Source organism: Myotis lucifugus, unplaced genomic scaffold (assembly GCF_000147115.1).
Source record: "Myotis lucifugus unplaced genomic scaffold, Myoluc2.0 scaffold_19, whole genome shotgun sequence".
Taxonomy (NCBI): Eukaryota; Metazoa; Chordata; class Mammalia; order Chiroptera; family Vespertilionidae; genus Myotis; species Myotis lucifugus.
Window position 1 is genome coordinate 8,035,947 of NW_005871067.1, and position 24,720 is coordinate 8,060,666.

The window sequence follows — 24,720 nt, forward strand, 5'->3', positions numbered from 1 at the left end:
TGTTCTGCGAGGATTTTTTCTTTGTAAGGGATATGTGCATTCCTCCTCTGGTCCTTGTTCCCCTCACACAACACTGCTATAAGACTATGCTCTGAGGTTGCACTTTAATAAACAGTATATGGTTTTTTAACAAAAAACATTGTGTTTTTTTTCTTCTGCCTTATAATCTGTTTTTAACTTTAATGTTCAAGTGAAATAAGTCTACAATGTGTAGACTTAAAAGATGAGATCAAGCTTGTTCAAATATGTCCAACTTGACATTTTTATTCAAGTACGTTACTGTAGAGATTTCTAAATGGGTCATGGGCCTAAAACATCACCGTTAAAAATAGTGAGAAATAAATAACTGTTATCTTGTGCCTGTCTTCTCTAAGAACTCTAAGTGGTCACGACTCCATCTCCACCAGAGGCAGCTAACTGCTGTCCTGTATCAAGTTTTAACCCAGTGGTTCTCAACCTGTGGGTCGCGACCCCTTTGGCAGTCGAACGACCCTTTCACAGGGGTTGCCTAAGACCATCAGAAAACACATATATAATTACATTACGATTCATAACAGTAGCAAAATTACAGTTATGAAGTAGCAACGAAAATAATTTTATGGTTGGGGGTCACCACAACATGAGGAACTGTATTCAAGAGTCGCGGCATCAGGAAGGTTGAGAACCACTGTAACCAGACACGCTTTGCAGTCATCCATTCAGTCCATCTCCTAGAGCAAGAAAGGAAAAACCAGAATTAGCCAGTATAATTTTTCCCCCACCAATATATTTAGTCATATTTCTAACTTTTTATTTTAAACTGGAGGCTTTTGTGCACTGGGCCTCTAGTATACATATAAGATCTTTGGTTAATCTCTTCCCACCTTCCCTCCTTCCCCCTCCCCTCTGAGATTCATCAGTCTGTTCCATGTTTCCATGCCTGTGGTTTCCACTCCTGCATTGGGCGTCTGCCCCCTGGTGGTCAGTGCACGTCATAGCGACTGGTTAGGCTTTCATGTATATATATATATATAATTCTTCTTTATGACTTCCTATTTACTGTTTCTCCCTCTTTTCTAACTTGTAATGAATGACCAGGCTTTCTTTTTCTTTCCTTCTAACAGCAGGGACACTTTTTCTGTTATGGCCCAGATAATATTTTAGGCTCTGTAGGCCACTCAGTCTTGGCCATATGGTCACAATGGCTCCATTATGATGTTACAGTGTGGAAGCAGCCAGAGAAAATACACAAAAGAATGAGCATGGCTATCTACACTAATAAAAAAGAAACATGCAAATTGACAGTCCCTCCGCTATGCCCACCAGCCCATCAGAGTGATAGGCAAATTAACCCAACAAAGATGGTGGTTTATTTGCATACACAGGCACGGAGCAAAGACTGAAGACAGCGTAGAAGGAAGCCAAGCGCTGCAGAAGGGAGCGAAGTGGCGGAGAAGGGAACGGAGCTGAGGCAGCAGACTCGGGAGGGAGCAAAGCAGCGGACAAGGGAGGAAGCAAGGCAGTGGACATGGGAGGAAGCGAGGCGGCGGACATGGGAGGAAGCGAGGCGGCGGACATGGGAGGAAGCAAAGTGGCGGACATGGGAGGAAGCAAAGTGGCGGACATGGGAGGAAGCAAGGCGGCGGACATGGGAGGAAGCGAAGTGGCGGACATGGGAGGAAGCAAGGCAGTGGAGATGGGAGGGAGCAAGGCGCGGACATGGGAGGAAGCGAGGCAGTGGAGATGGGAGGGAGCGAAGCGGCGGAGACGGGATGGGGCGAAGCGGCAGACATGGGAGGGAGCGAGGCGGCGGACATGGGAGGAAGCGAGGCGGCAGACATGGGAGGAAGCGAGGCAGTGGAGATGGGAGGGAGCGAAGCGGCGGAGACGGGATGGGGCGAAGCGGCGGAGACGGGATGGGCGAAGCGGCAGACATGGGAGGGAGCTAAGTGGCGGAGACTGGAGGGGCGAGGCGGCGGGCTTCACTCCCTTCTCTGCTTTGCTCCAGCCTCAGGAAGCCCTATTCTTGCAGGAATCTTCCTGCAACGGGCCTCTAGTGTTACAATAAAACTTTGTTTACAAAAACAAGCAGCAGGCCAGATTTGGCATATGGCCATAATTTACCAATCTCTGTAAATGATTAGAAGTTCTACATCCTTCATTTTTACCAAATGTACATTGCATTTATTGAATGTACATTCAACTTTCTATGACAGGTAATCTAAATATGAGTTAAACAAGATTTATTTCTTTAATTATATGTCAGCAGTCAGCACTGCAGTCTTGGGAGCCAGGAGCCTATCTTACTGGTCCTTGTCACTAAGATAAAGCCCTCACCTGTACCCAATCCTCATGCACACTTCAACCCGTGGACAGGGGAAGGGGGAAGTAGAGGGCAGACCCCTTCTCTTCAGGGACACAGTACAGAAATGTATATATCACTTCTGCCTGCATCCCTTTAATCAAAAGTCACAGGTCACACCTGGCTTACAAGGGAACCTGGGATATGTAGACCAACAGGACCCAGTTATAAATCCTATAACTACAGAAGATAGGGAGTACAGATATTGGGGGCATCTAGCAGTCTCTGCCAAACTTTTGAGTTTCTTATTTGCTTCAAGGAGTAATTAGAATCTATAACCCCTCACCCAACCAACATCAAACCTTTAGTATGTATTTATTTAGCATGTCTAAAATACAGTTTCTACTACTATCATCTCCATAGATTTGGGTTCTTTAACTCCCATGTGAGTTTTTTAGTGCTCCACACCTATAATTTAATAGATGTTACTCTTTATTGATGATCATTTTCTAAAGCAGGGGTCCTCAAACTACGGCCCACGGGCCACATGCAAATACAAATATTGTATTTGTTCCCGTTTTGTTTTTTTACTTCAAAATAAGATATGTGCAGTGTGCATAGGAATTTGTTCATAGTTTTTTTTTTAAGCCATAGTCCGGCCCTCCAACGGTCTGTGGGACAGTGAACTGGCCCCCTGTTTAAAAAGTTTGAGGACCCCTGTTCTAAAGTCTAAATTAGCTGTTCTAATTTACAAACCAGAATTCAGCCCTTAAGAACTCTAATGCCATAAGAAATACAAGTGAAACTGGGGGTTGTGTAGAAACATGTTCTCTGGAGCCCTGTCATCCTTATATCCTTGCATCCTATGTTCTGCTCCATGAGAGCAACTGCAAAAACAGACTTTCAAGGTGCTGAGATGTGGATATTCCCATCTATTGGGTCACTTATGGTTCCAAGAGACACCTTGGGTCCAAGCAATCAAGATTCTGTTTGAGCCGTTCAGTATTTGGTAAGCTGTTAATACAGACTGCTGTTGATGTCTTGCCCATTTACTCCCCTTGGGTGGTTGTTGGTGAACACTGTCCAGGAACTTTCTCAGGTTTACCTGCTTCCAACAATTCAGCATGGTTTAATACCTGATTTGAGATTTATATTCATTCTCCTGTTTCAAAATGCCGGTATAACTAAAGTCCAAAGCAGATAGAGAAAACTTTCAAGGTTTATCACTAATTTGAAGAGGGTTTGGATGCCTGAGTAATGCTTCTGACACATAAAATCCCAAATATTCACTAATATTTTCAAATTTAGAGAAAAGATATATCCATTGAACATCCAGTTGGCTCTATGAAACAGAAGCAGCAGACATTAAGGACTGTCTAGCCTTCTTGGGCAACCTCCTGAAGAACTGTGACTTAATATCCTGGTTATGGACAGATGTTTTCTGGGACAGGTTTTAGATAACCTCTCCTCCCTGCTTTTTGATCTCTCTGTTTGGTCTCTCTCCCCTTCACCTTTCTTAGTAAGCATGTTTTCATTTGTTTTGTAAGCATATTTTTAAAGAATTTAATTATACTTATTTTTGTGACAAAGTGAAGTTGACAGCAGATCTGGGGATGCTCAGCTTGGATCCCTCAGCCACTTTCTTTCATGCTCTAAGTGTCTATACCACCTATATCACACTATTACAATTCTTTGGACAGTATGAAATAAGCCTTTCCCCACTTACAGTAGCAATCTTAAAAAAAATGAAGCTGCCCAGCCGGCATGGTTCAATGGTTAAGCGTCGACCTATGAACCAGGAGATCACAGTTCGATTCCTGGTCAGGGCACATGCCCAGGTTGCATGCTTGATCCCAAGTGGGGGGCATTCAGGAGGCAGCGGATCAATGATTCTCTCTCCTCATTGATGTTTCCCTCCCTCTCCCTTTCTCTCTGAAATAAATTTAAAAATATATATTTTTTAGAAAATGAAGCTGATAAAGCTCAAAGGTTTTTTTTTCATTGCCACCTCCTACTACATAAAGTTCTTGTTCGTGAAAGCAAAACCAAGCCTTTTTGCCTGAACAGGAAGGTTTATAACAGCCTTCTTTGTGGTTTGGTCATCAGAAGCAGAAGAAAGGGAGGAAAGTAGCAGAGGTCTCTGCTGGGTTTCCTGACCTTAAAGGGAAATGGATGTAGGGAGTAGGCAGACACCAAGAGGATTTAATGAAACGCCAAGGAGCTGACATCACTGGTTCTTACATTTCTGACTAAGTTTCTCACATAGGTGAGTAGGTTCTGATTAATAACATTCACTGTTGTGCGAAAGACATCATGGAGCAAGGATGGTGTGTGATCGGCCACCTTTTTGGCCAACAGCATGGTCAACATCAGCATGGTCTTCTCCTTTTCCATGTCTTTAGGATAAGTGTGCATGACCTGCTCCAGGGCAGCAGCAAGGCACTCCCTTCTGTCCTGTATAGAGGTGAAAACAGAAGGCTACGTCACTAATATTCTTCCCTCTTAAATGAAAAGTAGTCCTCCAGTGGAAAGCATGAAGAAACATGCTCTCATTTTACAAGGAAGTATTTACTAAATAGCTAAGGTGGTTGGAAGAGAGAATGAGAAACAATTTAGTTTTGAGAGGAGATGGAAAGGGAAGACTGAGATTACTCCCTGGAGTGGGACACTCATTAACCAAACACGTGGTCACTGAGCATCTTGTGTGCACATTCAACACTGATGGAACCAAAGAAGCCAAGTTATTCCCTACCTCTGAAGCACTTCAAATCAAGAATTAGTTAACTACCCAAGATATCGCATGTCCAGTTACTGGTGCAGACCTCGCTAGAGGGAGGGAGGAGGGGCTGCATGTGATATTCCCACCTGGAACAGACACACACAGAGCATTAGACTTGAGAGAGCCTGCAGGCTCATTACTTTCATGGAGAATTAACATTGTGGGAGAGGTCCCAGGCAGAACATCACTGGATGCTTACAGATTCTGTGACAGCTGGCGAGACCATCATATGGGAAGAGACCACTAAAGAGGGGATAAGCCTTCTTGGAGGCAGGAGACCTGGCCTGGTTGAATCTTGGAGGATTAATACATTTCTATGTAATGAGAGGTACTTGCATTTTTAGCTGGTAGTCAAAAAAATACCTTGGGGTATTTCTCCCACTAAGTTTCTTTGTGTCTTAGACCTATCTTTGTATCCCCCACAGTGCTTGGCAAATGATAGAAGCTCTGTAAGTATTAGTATGTGGATTACAACCATGAAGCCAAGAGTAGTAGGCTAACATGTTTCTTTTCTTGTCACACCTGGGCAAGTGACTTAAAGTTCTCTATTGGCATTTTTATTCAGCTCCCTAAAACTGAAGAAAATTATTTCTGGAAGAGTCATATACATTTTGTTCATCTTTTTAGAGGCTTTTATCCTGAAACTCTCTGACTCATTCCTAAATGTCAAATAACTTAATTCTTCTAAAAGACAATTAACCATGCTATAATTTCTATTTCCAATACTTTTGTGGACAGTCATGAATTGAATTACCTCACTGAACCCTGGTCTGTCTGATAGCAGACAGAGGGCAGACCTTGTTGGTTAAACTGACAATGCAAAAAGCCCTCACACTTCTCAATTAACCCAGAAAAGGCACCAAAGGGTTTCTCACTTACTTCCTCTGACAGGTTCCCATTCATAAACTGTATTGCCAGGTGATTCACCAGTCTTGGGGGGATGCTGCGGTCCATCCTGTCCCCTATATGGGCAAGTTGCCTGGCGATATTCTGGATGATTTCATCTTGACTCTCAGAATCTGAATGTTCAGGAAGGAGCAGCAAAGACAAAGCAGACTCAGACATTGGTCCCGTTCTAAACCCTCATCCCACTGCACCCACCTTGGAGAAAGGAAGGAATTCTGCTTTAAAACAAAGCCAGCTCCCACTTCCACAGCACACCACAGCGGGTTGGGGGGGGGGGGGGAAGCGGGGAGTCCCCAGGGAATGGGGCCTGACTGAGCAGAAGTCTGGCTGAAGAAGCAGACTTCTCCCTGAATACAGATTCAACATCTGCCCACAAAAAGGATCAGTGATGCTGTGGCACCCATGACTATGGGCACCTGAGGCATGAACCTGGCAACAGCCTTAAGGCTGCTAGTTCTGTATCCCATCATCTATCAGGTTTTAGATTCAGAAGTTGTTAGGACAGAGGCTCTGCAGTCAGACCGAGTTAGAGCCCCACCTCTGCCAATCCCTGGTCACGAGACCTTGACACATCCTCTCCTACCTTCCTCACGGGGCAGCTATGGGGATCACTGCTTTCCCCAGTCTTGTCTCACTCAGTAAAACCTCCGTCTTCACACAGACCTAGAAGGCTTTGTACAATCTGCCCAGCCTCTCTAACAGGAACTCTTCCCACTTCTCCAGCTACACTGGCCTCAGTAGAGAGCAGGCTTCTTCTTTAACTTCCTTGGGTCTACACAAATGCCACTCTGTCCAAGATCAAACACCACTTTCACTGCCACATGTCCTCTTCCACTCCCACCTTTACCTTCCTTGACACTCTCGATTGTTTCATACAGTTTATCTGTCTGTAGTCTTTGACTCACTTTCAGAATGTAAACTTCACAATGGCTCTGATTTTTTTCTACATTTTTTTTCTTCTTTAAATCTTTATTGTTGAGAGTATTACAGATTTCCTCCTCCCCCCCACACCCCCACCCCCACCCCCGCCCCACGGCCTCCCTCCACATGGTTCCCAACCTGCCCCAGGCCTTCACCCTGCTACTCTGTGTCCATGGGTAAGATCTTTGGTTAATCTCTTCCTGCCTCTCCTCTCCCCTTCCCTCTGAGATTCATCAGTCTGTTCCATGCTTCCATGCCTCTGGTTCTATTTTAGTCACCAATATATTTCATTCACAAGATTTCTTGCTTATTTTGATTTTTAGATTCAGTTGTTGATATATATGTATTTGTTGCCATTTTATTGTTCATATTTTTTATCTCTTCTTCATAAACAATACCCTTCAACATTTCATGTAATGCTAGTTTGGTGGTGATGAACTCCTTTAGATTTTCTTGTTTGTGATGCTCTTTATCTGACCTTTGCTGGGTAGACTATTCTTGGTTCTCGGCCCTTATTATTCATCACTTTGAATATTTCTTGCCACTCCCTTCTGGCCTGCAAAGTTTCTGATGAGAAATCAGCTGACAGTCATATGAGCGCTCCCTTGTAAGTAACTAACTGCTTTTCTCTTGCTGCTTTTAAGATTCTCTCTTTATCTTTTGCCCTTGGCATTTTAATTTGATGTGTCTTGGTGTGTCTTGACTTCCTCTTGTTTGAGACTCTCTGTGCTTCCTGGACTTGTAAGTCCATTTCTTTCACCAGGTAGGGGAAGTTCTCTATCATTACTTCTTCAAATAGGTTTTCAATATCTTGCTCTCTCTGTTCCTTCTGGCACCCCTATGATGAGAATGTTGGTACAGCCCTACCCGGTTTAGCTCAGTGGATAGAGCGTCGGCCTGCGGACTGAAGGGTCCCAGGTTTGATTCCGGTCAAGGGTACATACTTGGGTTGCGGGCTCGATCCCCAGTAGCGGGGCGTGCAGGAGGCAGCCAATCAATGATTCCCTCTCATCATTGATGTTTCTATCTCTCTATCTCTCTCCCTCTCCCTTCCTCTTTGAACTCAATAAAATATATTTAAAAATAAAAAAAGAATGTTGGTACACTTGAAGTTGTCCCAGAGGCTCCTTACACTATCTTCATATTTTTGGATTCTTTTTTCTTTTTGCTCTTCTGATTGGATGTTTTATGCTTCCTCATATTCCATATCGTTGATTTGATCCTCAGACTCCTCTACTGTTGAATTCCTGTATATTATTCTTTTTTTTTTCTAAATATATTTTATTGATTTTTTACAGAGAGGAAGGGAGAGAGACAGAGAGTCAGAAACACCGATGAGAGATAAACATCAATCAGCCGCCTCCTGCACATCCCCCACTGGGGATGTGCCCGCAACCCAGATACATGCCCTTGACCGGAATCAAACCCGGGACCCTTCAGTCCGCAGGCCGACGCTCTATCCACTGAGCCAAACCGGTTTCGGCTGTATATTATTCTTTATTTCAGTTAATGTATACTTAATTTCTGACTGGTCCTTTTTCATGTCTTTGACTTTCTCACTAAGATCCTTGAAAGTCTCATGAAGATCCCTGAGTAACCTTATAACCATGGATTTGAACCCATATCCAAAATTTTGCTTTCTTCCATTTGTTTCATTGTGACATGTTTCTTTGTCTCCTCATTTTGGCTGTTTCTCTGTGTTTGTTTCTATGTATTACGTACAGCTGCTATGTCTCCTGGAGTTGGTAGAGTGGCTTGTGTAGCAGGTGTCCGGTAGGGCCCAGTGGCTCTGCCTCCCCAGTCACCTGAGCTGGGCACTCTGGGTGTCCCCCTGTGTGGGCTCTGTGCACAGTCTTGTTGTAGTTGAGTCTTGATTTCTGTTGGTGTCACTGGGAGGAATTGACCTCCAGGCCAGTTGGCTGTGAGGACCAGCTGTGACTACATGGGAAAGCTGCTGTGCAGGAAATACTCCTATGGAGCAGGACTTGCTTCAGTGGGGCTTTGGTGCTCACTGAATCTGCCCCTTGAGTGTGTTGCTTGTGGACGTGTAGAGTTGAGGTCTGCTATGGTCTGATGCTGTCCACTGGGTGCACTGGTTCTAGTGCCTCCATCGAGGTGCAAAGTCAGCCACTGCCTGGGGCCACCCTGCAGGAGCTATTTGTTTTGGGCTTGGAGGTGCCCAGGGGAGACCCAGCTGTGAAGCAAGGCAGGCTTATGTTAGTGTAGGGTCTTGGACCCTTTATTGATAGGTTTGGGGCATGCTGCTCCAGCTGTAGCATGTTTGAGAGATTTTAGCAAAGTCTGTAGCCTGAGCCAGGACAGGCCATTCATATGCAAAAGCCACTGCAAACAGCTTGGGTAGGGCTGCAAATTGGATAGGGTGGGGTCTCAAGGAATCACCAGTGCAGAGGGGACAGTGTGGGACATGCTGATGGAAGCTCAGATATAGCTTCCAGTCAGCTCTGTGATGGGGGAGGTCCCAGCACAGAGACAATGACCGCTGCAAGCACCTCTGTCTGGGAAAAAGCTGCTCCTGAGTTCCTGCCCTGATGCCAGACAATCCAGTTCCTCCTCCTATGTGTTTGGGTCCCCCAGAGCCTCATCCTGGCACTGGAGCTCAGAGGAAGCAGGACCTTGTAAGTTCAGTTCATGCGCCAGCCCTTTAAAAGGAACATCTGGGTTTCCAGCAGCCTCTGTGTCACTGAGCCCCAGTCCCCACTTGTTTCTACAGCTGTAGTTATGGGGACTTCTATTCCCAGCTCTGGAACCCTGGGGGTCTAGTGTGGGGCTGGGACCCCTTGCTTCTCCACAGGGACGACCTCTAATCTGACAAAAAAAAAACAACGGCCCACGTGGGTACTGTTCCAGCCCGTTCTGCACCTCTGCCCCTCCTACCAGTCTCAATGTGCTTTCTTCTTTACTTTTCTAGCTGGAGGACTTCCATTCAGCCAGCTTTCAGGTGGTTTTGAATGATGGTTGCTCTGTATTTTAGTTGTAATTTTGATGTGGTTGTAGGAGGCAGCGAGTACCGACATTTACCTATGCTGCCATTTTGGTTCTCTCAGGGCTCTGATTTTTTAATGTTTTATTTATTGCCAAATATGCAGTACTGAGAACAATGCAAGGCACACAGAAGATGCTAAGTAAACAATTTTATGAATGAGTGAATGAGTAAATGAATGAACCCTGAACCTAGCTCCTAGTAAATTTTCAATAAATGCCAACTATTATTATTTCTCCAATTAAATCTTATACAGTGGAACTTCACTTCTTGAACTTAATTCGTTCCAGAAGGCTGTTCAAAAAGCAATTTGTTCAAAAACATCATTTTTCCCCATTAGAAATAATGTAATTTGAATTAATCCATTCCAAATCCCCAAATCATTCCCTCTTTTAACCTACTCAATTGCCTGTGATCGATGTTTCCTTAGCATTTTCACACCCTTAGCAACATCAGCACTCTTGATGGCCTCTTTATGTTTTAAAATTGTGCTAATCATCGATTACAGTCTCTCCTCACTCCATTTTCACTGTCCTCCAGTCCACTCTCCACAGTGTACTTGGGCCAGCAAGGCACCTAGAGGTGAAGATGAGAGGGCATTAAGAGGAGTGAGTGCCTCCTTACATTTTGTGCCCTGGGTGTTTCATTTGCCTCACTGTGGCATTGACTGTGACACATGTAGTATCAATACGACATCACTTTCTTACTCAGAACTTGCCACATGCTCAACTCTGCTTCTTAAGTGACAAGTTACCACCCAGCCTTAAATCATCCTGAACTTCAATTATTCCCTTCAAATGCTCTAGTTCGGTGGTCGGCAAATTGCGGCTCGCGAGCCACATGCGGCTCTTTGGCCCCTTGATTGTGGCTCTTCCACAAAATACCGACTTCTGCACATGGGCCACAAAGTTTCAATCGCACTGGACGTGCGCGCCCGCACGTGGTATTTTGTGGAAGAGCCACACTCAAGGGGCCAAAGAGCTGCATGTGGCTCTCGAGCTGCAGTTTGCCGACCACTGCTCCAGCTAAACTCAACTATTCACAGGACCTTTCCCAGGCCCTGGCCTTTTGATCTTCAAGGTTTTGCTTAAGCTATTGCCATTCCCTCTTCCCAATCTCCAGAGCAAAACTACACAGCTTCACAGCTCAGCTCAATTCTATTGCAGCCATGAAATTTCTCCTGATTTCCCACAGAGAATGGAGTACTCACCACCTTCTCCATAGCTCCCACAGCACTGACTCTGCCTCACTAATTTCCCTAGGTGTTCCCCGTTTCAGCAACTTCAGGAGTCATGGCTGATTCATCTGTGTGCAGCTGAGTGAATAAATTTTTTTTTTTTTTTTAAATATATTTTATTGATTTTTTACAGAGAGGAAGGGAGAGAGATAGAGAGTCAGAAACATCGATGAGATTCTCCTGATTTCCCACAGAGAATGGAGTACTCACCACCTTCTCCATAGCTCCCACAGCACTGACTCTGCCTCACTAATTTCCCTAGGTGTTCCCCGTTTCAGCAACTTCAGGAGTCATGGCTGATTCATCTGTGTGCAGCTGAGTGAATAAATTCACCATGAAATTTCTAGTGGCCAGAGCCTCTATTCTGCCCTTTTCTTCCAAATCTTGTCAGGTACTTAATCTACATGCAGAGAGTTTTCTACCAGAGGGAGAGGTTAAGTGTACAGCCCCATAATCAGTTTTGAAAATGCCATTTGAGTCAAGCCAGGCTTTCCAGTCTACAAGTAAGGGATGGTGCAGAAGAGCAAAGGAGAGCCCAGGGGACAGCCTCTAGCAGTAGTTACTCCTACTAGCAGTTTCTGCCAGCAAAGCCATTCCTGCCCCTCCCTTCCTAAACCTTCCCCAAAGGGTCCAGGTGCTCTTATTCCAGTTTAGGGCCAGAAGACATGCTAGCTGGATTCTAAGGCAGCTAACGTCTGGCACACCTTGGCTAGTGGGGAACTCTTACTACACACCCCTATCCACCAGCTTTGAGACAGAGCTAGGGATCCCAAGGCTGGATGGGCTGCTGGTCTCCCTCAAGGCCACCAGAGGGCAGTGCAAAAACCCAGAGATGTAAGGATAGCAGGATTTCAGTCCTGCTCTAAGTAGGGAGGCTTGGGGTCTAGGTCCTTAGAGTCACCTTAGGCTTTTAAGGCAGTAAATCTAACCAGGGACTACACCAGAGTCTCCCACCCTAGAACACACTGGTTCAGGCAGCTGGAGTAGGGGCCAGGGACGAGGCATTTTGAAAAACTTTCTCTTGGAATTCCAATGTGCACACTACTGAGGGCTACTGTTCCCTAATCTGGGAATGGCTAAGCGCTCAACATGTTCCCCAGCCTTGCTCCCTCAGCCATCAGCTTGGGATCGTCTCCATCAGTGGAGGCAGCATCAGCAGTTAGCAAGAGTAAAAACTGAAGTTGGAGGACAGCACAAAGATATGGGTGAGAAAAGGTGAAGGAAGTCTGGAAACTGTAATGTACTCAGAGGCAGGAGAAACCATGGGAGGATGGGGCCCAGCTCAAGGAAAGAGGCCTGGACCGTCATTTGGGGCTTGTATTTACGCTTTTCTGGGCCTCAGTTTCCTCATTTGGAAATGAGATTCAGAATACTTCAATGCCCCATCCTATCTAATAAAAGAGAAACATGGTAATTAGCCATACCTCCGCTACCCTTCCCATTGGCTAATCAGGGCGATATGCAAATTAACTGCCAACCAAGATGGCGGCCGGCAGCCAGGCAGCTTGAAGCGAACAGGAGGCTTGCTTGCTTCAGTGACGGAGGAAGCCAACGTTCCCCGCCTGCCTTGCCGGCCTCTGAGCTTGCAGTTTAAGAAACATTGTTACAAATATAGAAGCTAAACAAAACCCCAGAAACCTGCTTTCAGCCAGCCGGGCTTCAGCCAGTAGGACCGCAACATTGTTTCAATTATAGAACAAACACAGATCCCTGCTTTCAGCCAGCGGGATCTCAGAGCTGGAGTGAGCAGGACTGCAACAGTGTTACAAATATAGAACCCAAACAAACCAGATACCTGCTTTCAGCAGCTGAGGCCTCAGAGCTGGAGCCAAGCCTCAGAGCTAAAGCTGGCCCAGAATAAAAAAAAAAGAAAAAAAGGACAGGTTGGGAGCTTCAGTCACCTGCCAGCCTGAAAACGGCCCTCAGCCCCTCACCCAGACTGGCCAGGCACCCCAGTGGGGACCCCCACCCTGAAGGGGGTGTGACCAGCTGCAAACAGCCATCATCCCCTCATCAGAGTGGTCAGGCACCCCAGTGGGGACCCCCACCCTGAAGGGGATGTGACCAGCTGCAAACAGCCATCATCCCCTCATCCAGACTGGCCAGGCACCCCAGTGGGGACCCCCACCCTGAAGGGGGTGTGACCAGCTGCAAACAGCCATCATCCTCTCATTCAGGCTGGCCAGGCATCCCAGTGGGGACCCCCACCCTGATCCGGGATACCCTTCAGGGCAAACCAGCAGGCCCCCACCCGTGCACCAGGCCTCTATCCTATATAGTACAAGGGTAATATGCCTCCCAGCACCAGAATCAGCGGAGCAGCGAGGCCTCCCAGCACCGGGATCAGCAGAGCCGCGAGGCCTCCCAGCACCGGGATCAGCAGAGCCGCGAGGCCTCCCAGCACCGGGATCAGCGTGACAGGGGGCAGCGACCAAACCCCCTGATCGCCCTGCGGCTCTGTGTGTGACAGGGGGCAGGGCCACAACCTCCCTATCCGCCCTGCTCTGTTCAGCCCTGCTCTGTGCCTGATAGGGGGAGCTCCCCAACCCCCTGATCGCCCTGCGCTCTGTGTGTGACAGGGGACGGGGCCACACCTCCCTATCCGCCCTGCTCTGTTCGTGACAGGGGGAGCTCCTCAACTCCCTGATCGGCCCTGCTCTGTGCCAGATAGGGGGGAGCTCTCCAACCCCCTGATTGCCTTGTGGATCTGTGTGTGACAGGGTGCAACGCCCCAACCCCCTGTTCGCCCTGCAGCTCTGTGTGTGACAGGGTACAGAGCCCTAACCCCCTGATCGGCCCTGCTCTGTGTGTGACAGGGTGCAGCACCCCAACCCCCTGATCGGCCCTGTTCTGTGGGTGATAGAGGGCGGTGACCCAAAGCTCCCCACCCCCCACGGGCCCTTCTCTGTGTGTGACGGGGTAGAGCCATAACCTCCTCATCGGCCCTGTCCTGAGTGTGACAGTGGCGGCGCCCCAATCCCCTGATCGGCCCTGCTCTGTGGCTGATAGAGGATGGCGCCCCAACCCCCTGATCCGCCCTGCTCTGTTTGTGACAGGGGGCAGTGCCCCAACTCCCCTATCAGCCCTACTCTGTGAGTGACAGGTGGGAGCTCCCCAACCCCCTGATCGGCCCTGCTCTGTGCGTGACAGGGTACGGAGCCCCAACCCCCATGATGGGCCCTGCTCTGTGCGTGACAGAGGGCAGCTCCCCAACCCCCTGATGGACCCTGCTCTGTGCGTGACAGGGGGGAGCTCCTCAACCCCCTGATCGGCCCTGCTCTGTGCGTGACAGGGTACGGAGCCCCAACCCCCCTGATGGGCCCTGCTCTGTGCGTGACAGGGGGCAGCACCCCAACCCCCTGATTGGCCCTGCTCTGTGCATGACAGGGGGTGGCGCCGCAACCTCCTTATCGACCCTGCCTTGAGTGTGACAGGGGGCGGTGCCCCAACCCCCCAATCGGCCCTACCCTGAGCGTGACTGAGGGTGGCATCGCAACCTCCCGTTCCGCCCTGCTCTGTGCATGACAGGGGGTGGTGCCCCAACTCCCCAATCGGCCCTGCTCTGAGCCTGACCAGGGGCTGCACCTAGGGATTGGGCCTGCCCTCTGCCACCCGGGAGCAGGCCTAAGCCAGCAGGTCATTATCTCCCGAGGGGTCCTAGACTGCGAGAGGGCACAAGCCGGGCTGAGGGACCCCCTCTCACCCCCCGAGTGCACAAATTTTTGTGCACCAGGCCTCTAGTAATATATATAAAAATGTAAGGTGCTTAGAGAAACTGAGCAGGTTTTCAACTAATTGGAAACTCAGCTAGGCTTGCTCCACCAGAGAAACCAAGTACAGACCGAACAATCACGTGACACAAACATCAATGGTGGACTAACACCACACAGGTGGAGCTGAATCCAAAGGTCTCTTCTAGCATTCTGGTTCCCTAAATGCCACTGGTGACAGAAAGGCAGAGAAGACTGGGCCAGATGCTTACCTGTCTCCCGGCTCTCCAGGACAAAGTGGCTGTACTGGCTGCCATCGGTCTGCAGTTCATCGTCATGGTTTTCCCATAGACAAGCTGGCACAGATAGGTCATGGCCCAACACCTGCAGCTCTTTGTGGAAATTGTAGTTGGAGCAGTTTTGAAGGAAGCCAAACACCAGCAAGTCTGTAATACGCTCATCCTGGAGGCATGAACCATTGCTGCCCTAAGATGAAAGGGGGTCAGGAAGGCTGAGCTGGCAGAAGGGCTCTGAGTACAGTGGGGCCCCAAATAGCCTCACTAGCCCAAGAGACCTGAATAACCCTGTGGACACAATAGTCCCACAAGAGATCTCAGTGGGCAGAGACCAAGTCTGCAACACCTGTGTGCAGATGCCAAAGAGAAAGCTCCAATTCTGCACAAGTTGGTTATCTACCATTTAGCTGACATCCTGACAATATCTAGCTGGGGCAAGCTTGCTTTTGGGGTAGGAAGCCCAAAGGCTGTTTTAGGAAGTCAAGTAAATATCATCATGTAGAAAGCATCCTTGCTTTTGCCAAGCCCCATGTGTCTTTTACCAAACTGAGCCCAGCCTTAATGGCCATGCATCCAGCAGTTAGAAGCTCATTCTTCTCCATAATGTCCTTTATGGGCCCAGTATGGTATTGTGCAAACAGCAGATTTTCAATAAATACTGGTAGTAGTAACCAGATACCCTCTCCCCTTGAGCAGGCTTGGAGGGATGTGCCTCTTAACCAAAACCCACGGAGAACACAGCTCCTGCTCCAACCCGGAGGGGCTGGTGATGGTGGCCCAGCAGCTCTCCATCCGTGAACAGTACTACAGCAGTAGCTCAGTTCAGCCTCTGTGCTATGGGGGACAGCGTGGATATTTCTGGTGTGCTGACTGCATTTGGGGCAGTGTTCTTGACAAACACAGGTGAGCACTTGTGGGATCAGCAGTCAGGTGTGCTCAGAAAAATCAAAGATCTAGGATGAAAGAGGGAATAATCTGGAAGGCCAGGGATCCAAAGATCTGCCCAGATAAATAAATGCAAAACTAACATGCTGGATGGTATGAGGTCAGTAGAAAATGAAGGTGCAGGTAAAATTTATTTCTATCTTCTAAGTCCTTAGCAGTTTTCTTTTTTTAAAAAAATATGTTCTTATTGATTTTTAGAGAGAAGAGGAGGAGAGAGAGAAAAAAAATAAATGTAAAAGAGAGACATTGATCAGCTGCCTCCTGCATGCCCCCTACTGGGGATCAAGCCCTCAACCTGAGCATGTGCTCTGACCAGGAATGGAACCTGCGACCTTTTGGTGCATGGGACAATGCTCAACGAACTGAGCCACACCAACCAGGACAGTCCTTAATATTTTTCATTAGAAAATTCAGAAAACATTTAAAGGACAGTTTTTAGGAGGCAAATAGTTTTCAATAAAATGCATAAAATAAAATGCTTATATATTGTTATTCAGCCTTTAGTTCTCCAAAATTATTCTAAAAAAATGGGGAGCCCAGCTGGCATGGCTCAGTGGTTGAATGTTGACCTATGAACCAGGAGGTCACGGTTTGATTCAGGTCAGGGCACATGCCTGGATTGTGAGCTCGATCCCCAGTAGGGGACATGCAGGAGGCAGCTGATCAATGATTCTCTCTCACCATTGATGTTTCTATCTCTCTCTCCCTCTCCCTTCCTCTCTGAAATCAATAAAGATATCTTTAAAAAGGGGGGTGATTATGTTATACAAAAGCTCTACTGTCAAGCCCTGGCCAGTTTGGCTCAGTGGTTAAAGTGTCAGCCCACGGTTTGATTATCATGGTCGCAGGTTAGATTGCAGGTTTGATTCCCAGCTGTGTGGAAGGCAGCCAGACCATGTGCCTCTCTCATGTCAGTGTTTCTTTCTCTCTCTCTCTCTCTCTCTCTCTCTCTCTCTCTCTCTCTTTCTCTCTCTCTCTGCCCTCCCTCCCTCCCTTCCACTCTGTCTGAAAATCAATGGAAAAAATACCCTCAGGTCAGGATTAAAAAAAACAAAAACAAAAAAACCTTGCCCTGGCTGGTTTGGCTCAATGGACAGAACATCAGCCTGCGGGCTGAAGGGTCCTGGGTTCAATTCCAGTCAAGGGCACATGCGGTCGCAGCTTGGTCCCCAGTGGGGGGCATGCAGGAGGCAGCCGATCAGTGATTCTCTCTCATCATTAATGTTTCTATCTCTCTTTCCCTCTCATTTCCTCTCTGAAATCAATAAAAATATATTTTAAAAAAAAGCTCTACTGTCAATGATTATAGTGAGGCCAGGAGGAGCTTAGAAAGTCAAGGACAGGCTTCATTCCCACCTCATGGTGATGTCTTGGTTACAGAGAAGACTGGGGCAGTGTTGTGAGGCGAACTGTGCTCCCCAAAAAGAAACGTTTAAGTGCTAAGCACAAGTACCTGTGAATGTGACCTTATTTGGAAATCAAGTTAACATCAGATCATCCTGGATTAGGACAGGCCCTAATCCAATGACTGATGTCTTTATGAGAGAAGGAGACAGAGTTTTGTATAGAGACACACAGGGACAATGGCATGTGAAGACAGACTGAAAGTGGAGTGATGTGCTTAACAACCAAGGAGCATCAAGCACTGCTGGTAGCCACCAGAAGCAGGGAAAGAGGATGGGACAGATTCTTCATCAGAGCCCCACAAGGAACCAATATTGCTGACACCTTGATTTCAGACTTCTAGCCTCCTGAACTGTGAGAGAAAACACTCAGCTTGTGGTATTTTGTTTCAAAAGCCCCAGAAAACTAATACAGGCAGTTTTTGATCTAGAGGTTGAAAAATAGGTGTCCAAAGTCTGGATGCAGAGCAGTTGTTGCTACACACTATGCCAGATCAGCTTATCAAATATAACGTCAGTAATCTTGGCCTTTGTCATAGAAAATTAAAAGAATAGAATTGACAGGGAGGGGAAGGAAAGGATGTCCAGAAGCCAAGAGTGACCCATGAAGCCAAATGTTGAGCACCAGGCTGGCTGGGAAGCAGCATGAACAGACTCCATTCTAATAAATAGGCTGGACTGTTCCACAGAATAGGCAGTAGGCTCAGAAGACTGACAGTATTGAACATTAAGAACAAATAAGAGCTGGTGATAGTATGACCTTTTTTGATCCTTCCAGTAATGAAAGTTAAAATGGGTATCTCAGAAAGATAAAAGATTTGATAATAGTTTATCCTTTAGGTCATAGGAAACAAATTTTTAAGAGAAATGGTCAAAACTTAGAAGTCTTGCTGGAAATATTACAAACTTCATCTAAAGGAGGCATGCTATAAAATCAGTTATGTGCAGAGAAAAAGATGGAAAGCTATCCAACGTGTGTGATAAATTTCCATAACCCTGGTTCCCAAACCTGGTGAAAAGAGCAGCAAATAAACAGAAAAAAAGAAAAAATCCCACAAAACCAATCTTACTTACTTTCTATAAAAATCAAAGAAGAATGCTACAAGATGGATGAACCATACAAGTAGTAAAAAAATAAAAATACAAACCCAAGACATTATGGTAACTGAATAATCCAGACACCAAAGGACAAATACTATGTGACTTTACTTCTATGAGGTACTGGAATTCGTCTAATTCAGAGAGACAGAAAGGAGAGTGGGGCTGGGGTGATGGGAAGTGAATGTTTAATGGGGACAGAGTTTCAATTGGAGAAGATGAAACTTCTGTGGATGGTGGTGGTAATGGTGGCACAGCAATGTGAATGTACTTAATGCCACTAAACAGACACTTAAAATGGTTAAAATGATAAATTTTATAGTATGTATGTTTTACCACAATCTTTAACATTTTACCACACTTTAAAAACACTGAGACAAAATAACTGAAGAAAAAAGTAAGAAAAATCTATAACAGGAATAAAATTCTGATGGTGGGGGAAGAGGCCAAACCCTGACATATCAGCAGAAATTGCTCTCTGTTTCACTGTGAACCCTGATTCTGTGGGACACTGGGCACTTGTGTCTGTTTCTCACCTTGCAGGGGAAAAAAAGAACATGAGAAATAATTTGAGAGTAATTATATCCACCTTCCTAAACTGAAGGGATGTCAGGAGAAATAGGATGCTGTGGGAGACAGCACTCCTAAAGTTGACGAGCTACTCGAGCATAAGGAAGCAGTGTGGTTCTAACCCAAAGACAGCTCAAAAATACGGAAGAGGGGACAGAGCTGCAAGCTGTAAGAGGCAACAATGGGTAGGTTTAAAGGACCAGAATAGAAGTGTTTTGGTCTCTGAATAGGCCTTTTTCTGCACGGAGAGCTCTCTTCTGTTCAAGCAACTAATGTCTCTGCTAAGCTTGGGATGTCTCTGGCCCTCCAGCTACCAAGCAGTTCCCATGCTTTAGAAGGCTGTTCAGCAGTACTTACTGCAAACCTGGGTGCCAGGTGCTGCTCGGGTTCAGAACCTGTGGGCCACTGAGTTCATTAACCACAAACCTTTTTACAAATCCCTTCCTCAGTGGGCAGTGGGAGCAGCAGAAGGCTGGGGTGTGCACACCGGTCAGCCCTGGTCCTGATGGCCGTGAAAACATTATAGAATTTGGCAAAGAAAGGAAATAGAAAGACTTATAGAAAGTAGATGAATAAAGAACAATTGATTGGATATGCCGTGATTTTCTCCTCTAAACTCATTCAAAAGTATAGACAAGGCACAGTTTAAGTACCATCCTATTGAAGGCAGGGGGAATAGCCTATACGACCTCTGGTCTCTTCCAAGAACTCTATAGCTTTTATTTTGTGTGTGTGTGTGTGTGTGTGTGTGTGTGTGTGTGTGTGTGTGTATTTTTATATGATTTATTTTTTAAAATTTATATTTAATGTTCAAAGTATTACATATGTCCCCAAAACTCTATACCTTTTTAAAATCAATATATATATATATATTGAAATCAATATATACATATTGATTTCAGAGAGGAAAGGAGAAGGAGAGAGATAGAAACATCAATGCTGAGAGAGAATCATTAGTTGGCTGCCTCCTGCACTCCCCACACTGAGGATTGAGCCCGAAACCCAGGTATGTGCCCTGACCGGGAATTGAACCTATAAATCTGGTTCATAGGTCGATGCTCAACCAGTGAGCCACACTGGCCAGGCACTCTATAGCTTTTAAATGGTCTCAAATCAGAAAGCCTCCTTGACCCTGGCTGAGTAGCTCAGTTGGTTAAGCGTCATCCTGATTCACCATGGTTGTGGGTTCAATCCCCAGTTAGGGCACATACAATAAGCAACCAAGAATGCATAAATAAGTGGAACAACAAATCGATGTTTCTCTCTCTCTTTTCCCCCTTCATCTCTCTCCCTCTCTCTAAAGTCAATCAATCAATCAATCAAAATTTAAAAAATAAAGAAAAAGAAAAAAGAAAGCTTCCTTGAAGCCAGACAGAAGGTATAGGAGGAGGTCTGAAGAGCAGAAGGGAAAAGGAGGAAAGCAGGAGAGGACAGGTGAGAGGGGCTTTCTCTCCTCTGTTTACGGCACCTGTGGACGAAAGGGGCCACATGCTAACCTGACTAGTTCAGGGAAGGCCTGCACGGCGGTTGTACAAACTCAAAGACCTAAAATAACCACAAAAGATGGTCTGAAAATTAAATATTTAACTACAAACAGGTTATGGTGGGTAGTCATGTCCTAGGCCAGTACTTTCCCTGACAAAGATCAACTTAGATCTTTACTAAGCCCATTGTCTTTTTGCCTCTAAGATAACATACCTGTGAAATGTCTGGGTAACTTGTAACTTCCCTTTTCTCTGGACCCCTCAAGGCACAACAAATGGCACCAGGACATTCCCTCATTGTTATTGTTATCAAGTTAATTGTCAACTGTTAATTATGTAAAACTATCCTGTACCCATCTGTGTAAAAGAAGCACATGTCCGTCATTTCACTTTTTACCCTAACCCAGAGGTTTCCCCACTTTGCTTTCTCCCACCTCCCTAATCTATCACCAATGAATTTCATGTAACCCATCTACGTCCCTTTCCTTTGATTGCAATGTATAAATACAGATGTAACCTGCCATTCTCTGGAGCATTATCAAAATTCGTTGAGGTTCTGCTTCCTGGCATATGTCAACAGTTTGGCTCAAATAAACTCACAAAAATTCTTTACAGGTTTCAATGGTTTTTTACTTTAACACACCCCAGTCAGCTGTGAATTCAAGGCCCCTTCTACAGGGCTGTCACACAGGTTGGGCTGGTCTTACTGGTCTTAAGCATAAAGAACAAGCTGGTCTCAGCTGCCCTTGCTCCCCAAATCCCTCCTCCAGAAGCATCTGACCTTGGGATCCATGGCACAGGCAGCTGGAGGCTTGACTGGATTCCGGCTCACAGGTGTCCAAGGCAGCAGACTGGAAGGGGACACACAGACATACAGGGTGGGTGCTGGGTCCCTGTAGGGATACCCCTCTGGGATCCTCCTGAAGGAATCAAGAATGCTGTCCTGAGCCCTGGTTCTGAGGCACTTCAGCCCCACAGTGGGCTCCCCTCACCATCCCACCAGCTGGCCTTGGATGGCCACTTTCCTCCTTGCACAGAAATTAAGCAGCTGCCCAGTGAGTGGACTCTGGAGCTCTCCTCAGTAGAAAATTGCCAAGATGCTGAGGGCGTCCCAGGCTCCACCCTCCAGCCTCAGGGCCCACTCTTCCACCCAGCTCATGATCCTAAGACCTCACTGAGCAAGCAAGGATGGCAGTCTGATTATGAATACTATTTAAGTAAATACTTATATTAGTGAGTTTCCTACAAGAATAAACTTAGCTAATAAAGCATCATACCTAGAAGTTTTCAGGAAATCCATTTTATTATTACACTAATAGGGCAACTACAACTATTCCTTCTAATAACAAAAGTGAAAGGAGTTTTAGGGATAAAAATAGGCAGGTTTAGGGAGTTTAGGAAAAAAGAGGGTCCAGGGGAGGAATGCATAGATGAGGGCTTGAAGCCGCCAGAAGGCATACATTCACAGAGAGAGAGAGAGAAAAAAAAGCATAAGGGGAAAGGGAGACATCCATTCATAGAAGATAAGGAAAAGCCACAGGGTATGAGAGAAAGAGGAAGACATCCCTTCACAGGAGATAGAGAAATGTTACAAGATAAGAGGGAGAGAAAGGGAGGGGAACTACGTGGGGTTTGGGCTTTGAAGCTACAAAAAGAGTGACCAATTGGAAGGTAGCATCAAGAGACAAAGAACTGCAGCCTTTATAAACCTTAGCAAAAAAGAGCTTAGTGGGTTACCCCCTTGGGACCCCCTCCCTACCTGGGAGTCTGTATTTGCTTCCAATAAATTTCCACCCTTTCATCTACCACCTTTTGTCCATGGCTTAATTCTTCAAATCCATCTAGACAAGGACCCGGGAAAGAAATCACCCTTGCATCCTGCTCAGGAAAACAACCCAAATCAAAAAGCACCAACCCATCCCCTCAACATACTAGTACAACAGCTCCACATTATCATCACTTTGTTCCACAAAGCATGCTGAGAAGCAGGCAGTGTACAGTGCTGATGTTGACTTAGTAGATGAGGAGATAAGGTAATCTGTTCATATAGAAAGAGTTCCTGTAAAATGTTTATAACAAAAGAGAGAGAATGCATAGTTGATAATTACACAAAAGATTAAAGTTCCATATGGCATATATTCCAACTAAATAAACCATCATAAACAACTGACCAGACAAAAGTCAAATGAAGATTGAATATAAAAGATTATATCCATAAAATGGGATATATATATAACCATGAAAAAGAACAAGAGATCTGTGAGTGCATCCATATAGAGATGTCCAAACAAACTGAACAAAGTGAGTAGACTCTGGAGCTCTCCTCAGCACAGAGACTTGCCAAGGTGCTGAGAGCATCCCAGGCTCCACCTCCAGCCTCAGGGTCCACTCATTTTAATCCTATTTTAAAATGCATTTGCCTGTGTGTGTGTATTCACACAAAATATTAGGTGGCACCAAATGAAAAGATCATTGTGTAGGGCAAAACCTGTCAAATCTGGCAAATTCTTGTGGCTCCTAAATACTCAGGCCGTAAAAAACAAAGACAACCACTTGTCTTCAGTAAAAAAGAGCAAGACTCTATTGCCTACCACACGCACCTAACCAAGCACCATGCAAACCTCAAGGTCACTCAACATTACACCCCATCCATCCCCAGCCCACCACTTAATCACCTATCTGACTTTGAGTGTGGCACTCATTTTGAGCTTGTTTAATGCAGGCACTGTGTTTGGGGCTAGAAGAACAATGGTATAAATGACCCACAAGTCCCTGCCCCATTGAAGCTTATTTACCAACAACAACAACAAAGAATTATAAATACAAACACTATTTTTAAAAGTGTGTGCTGTTATAAGAACCCAATCATTAATGTAGCCATCAAAATTCATAGTGCCTATGAGAGTGGGGAAGGACATGTAATGAGAATAGAGCCACAGTTGTCTAATAATTATTCACCTCACTAACTATGGATAAAACATTTCCTTATATACCCTGGGAAACTGGAGGATGAAACAAGACTGTAAAAAGATAAGATGCCTCAATGGATCCATTACTCAGAAAAGAAATACATTTTTAAAAAAAATACTAGTATATCTTTATTGATTTCAGAGAGGAAGGGAGAGGGGAAGAGAGATAGATAAAATCAATGATGAGAGAAAATCATTGATTGGCTGCCTCCTGCACATCCCCTACTGAGGATCAAGCCCACAACCCAGACATGTGCCCTTGACCGGAATCGAACCTGGGGCCCTTTAGTCTGCAGGCCGACACTCTATCCACTGAGCTAAACCAGCTAAGGCAAGAAATACATTTTGAGAACAGACCAAGGACAGTGAACGTTTTGATTTGGTTGCTGCACCTGGACCCTGACCCTCTCTGGGAGTTTTTCTCAGGAACGCTGACCATGCTCCAGTCCCAGGAATGGCCTGAGCTGTTTGTAACATCATAGAAGATTAGCCACCTGGTTATCAGACTTTGAGCTCCTGAAGGCCGGGCTGCAGACTCTACCCTCCCCTTTCCATGTTACACTTGTAGCTCCCAGCTGCATGTAACTATCTTCTCCCTCGTGTGTATATAACCAGCCAACTGGCAAGGGGAGTCAGAGCAGATTTTTGTGGATGACCTGCTCTCTCCCATACTGCCCACATTATTGGAATAAACGCTCATATATGATTCAACCCTGTCTCTGCTTAATTGGCTCAACTGGTGACAGGCAGCACGGACCCCTTGGTTGTCTGGTTACTGGTTACACCTACTGCATGCCAGGAAAAGCTATCCTATATAATAAAGAGGAAAATATGCAAATTAACCCTCATGCCCTCAAAAGATGGCTGCCTACGACCAGGCTGGCAGGGGGGTTAGTGAGGGACAACCAAACAACTGAATAGCAGGCTGCATGGGATGACCAGGCCGGCAGGAGGGTTAATAAGGGACGATCAAATGAATGAACAGCAGGCTGTGTGGGGCGACCAGGTCGGCAGGGGAGTTAGTGAGGGGCGACCAGGCCAGCAGGGGGCGCGCAGTTGGGGGCAACCAGGCCGGCAGGGGGGGGGGGGCCAAAAGAGGCGACCAGGTCGGCCGGGGTGA

The 24,720-nt window shown here is 46.2% G+C and overlaps 1 protein-coding gene across 19 annotated transcripts in view; it reads right to left on the reverse strand.

The window, feature by feature from the left end:
• Positions 1-238: 238 nt before the first annotated feature.
• BID (BH3 interacting domain death agonist) overlaps positions 239-24,720 on the reverse strand; it is a 53,823-nt gene continuing 29,341 nt past the window's right edge. For 7 of the 19 annotated variants that reach the window (XM_023751218.1, XM_023751228.1, XM_023751227.1 and 4 more), the window contains 5 exons: positions 21,413-21,551; positions 15,108-15,321; positions 5,940-6,079; positions 4,439-4,735; positions 571-710 (listed from right to left, as the gene is read on the reverse strand). In XM_023751218.1, coding sequence (XP_023606986.1) covers positions 4,484-4,735; positions 5,940-6,079; positions 15,108-15,321; positions 21,413-21,424 — 618 coding nt within the window. In that variant the 5' untranslated portion in view covers positions 21,425-21,551 and the 3' untranslated portion in view covers positions 571-710; positions 4,439-4,483. Of the gene's footprint in view, positions 711-4,438; positions 4,736-5,939; positions 6,080-10,289; positions 10,465-15,107; positions 15,322-21,412; positions 21,552-22,563; positions 22,691-24,720 lie in introns of those variants that run through there. The other 12 variants (XM_023751221.1, XM_023751220.1, XM_023751230.1 and 9 more) reach the window with 8 other exon arrangements.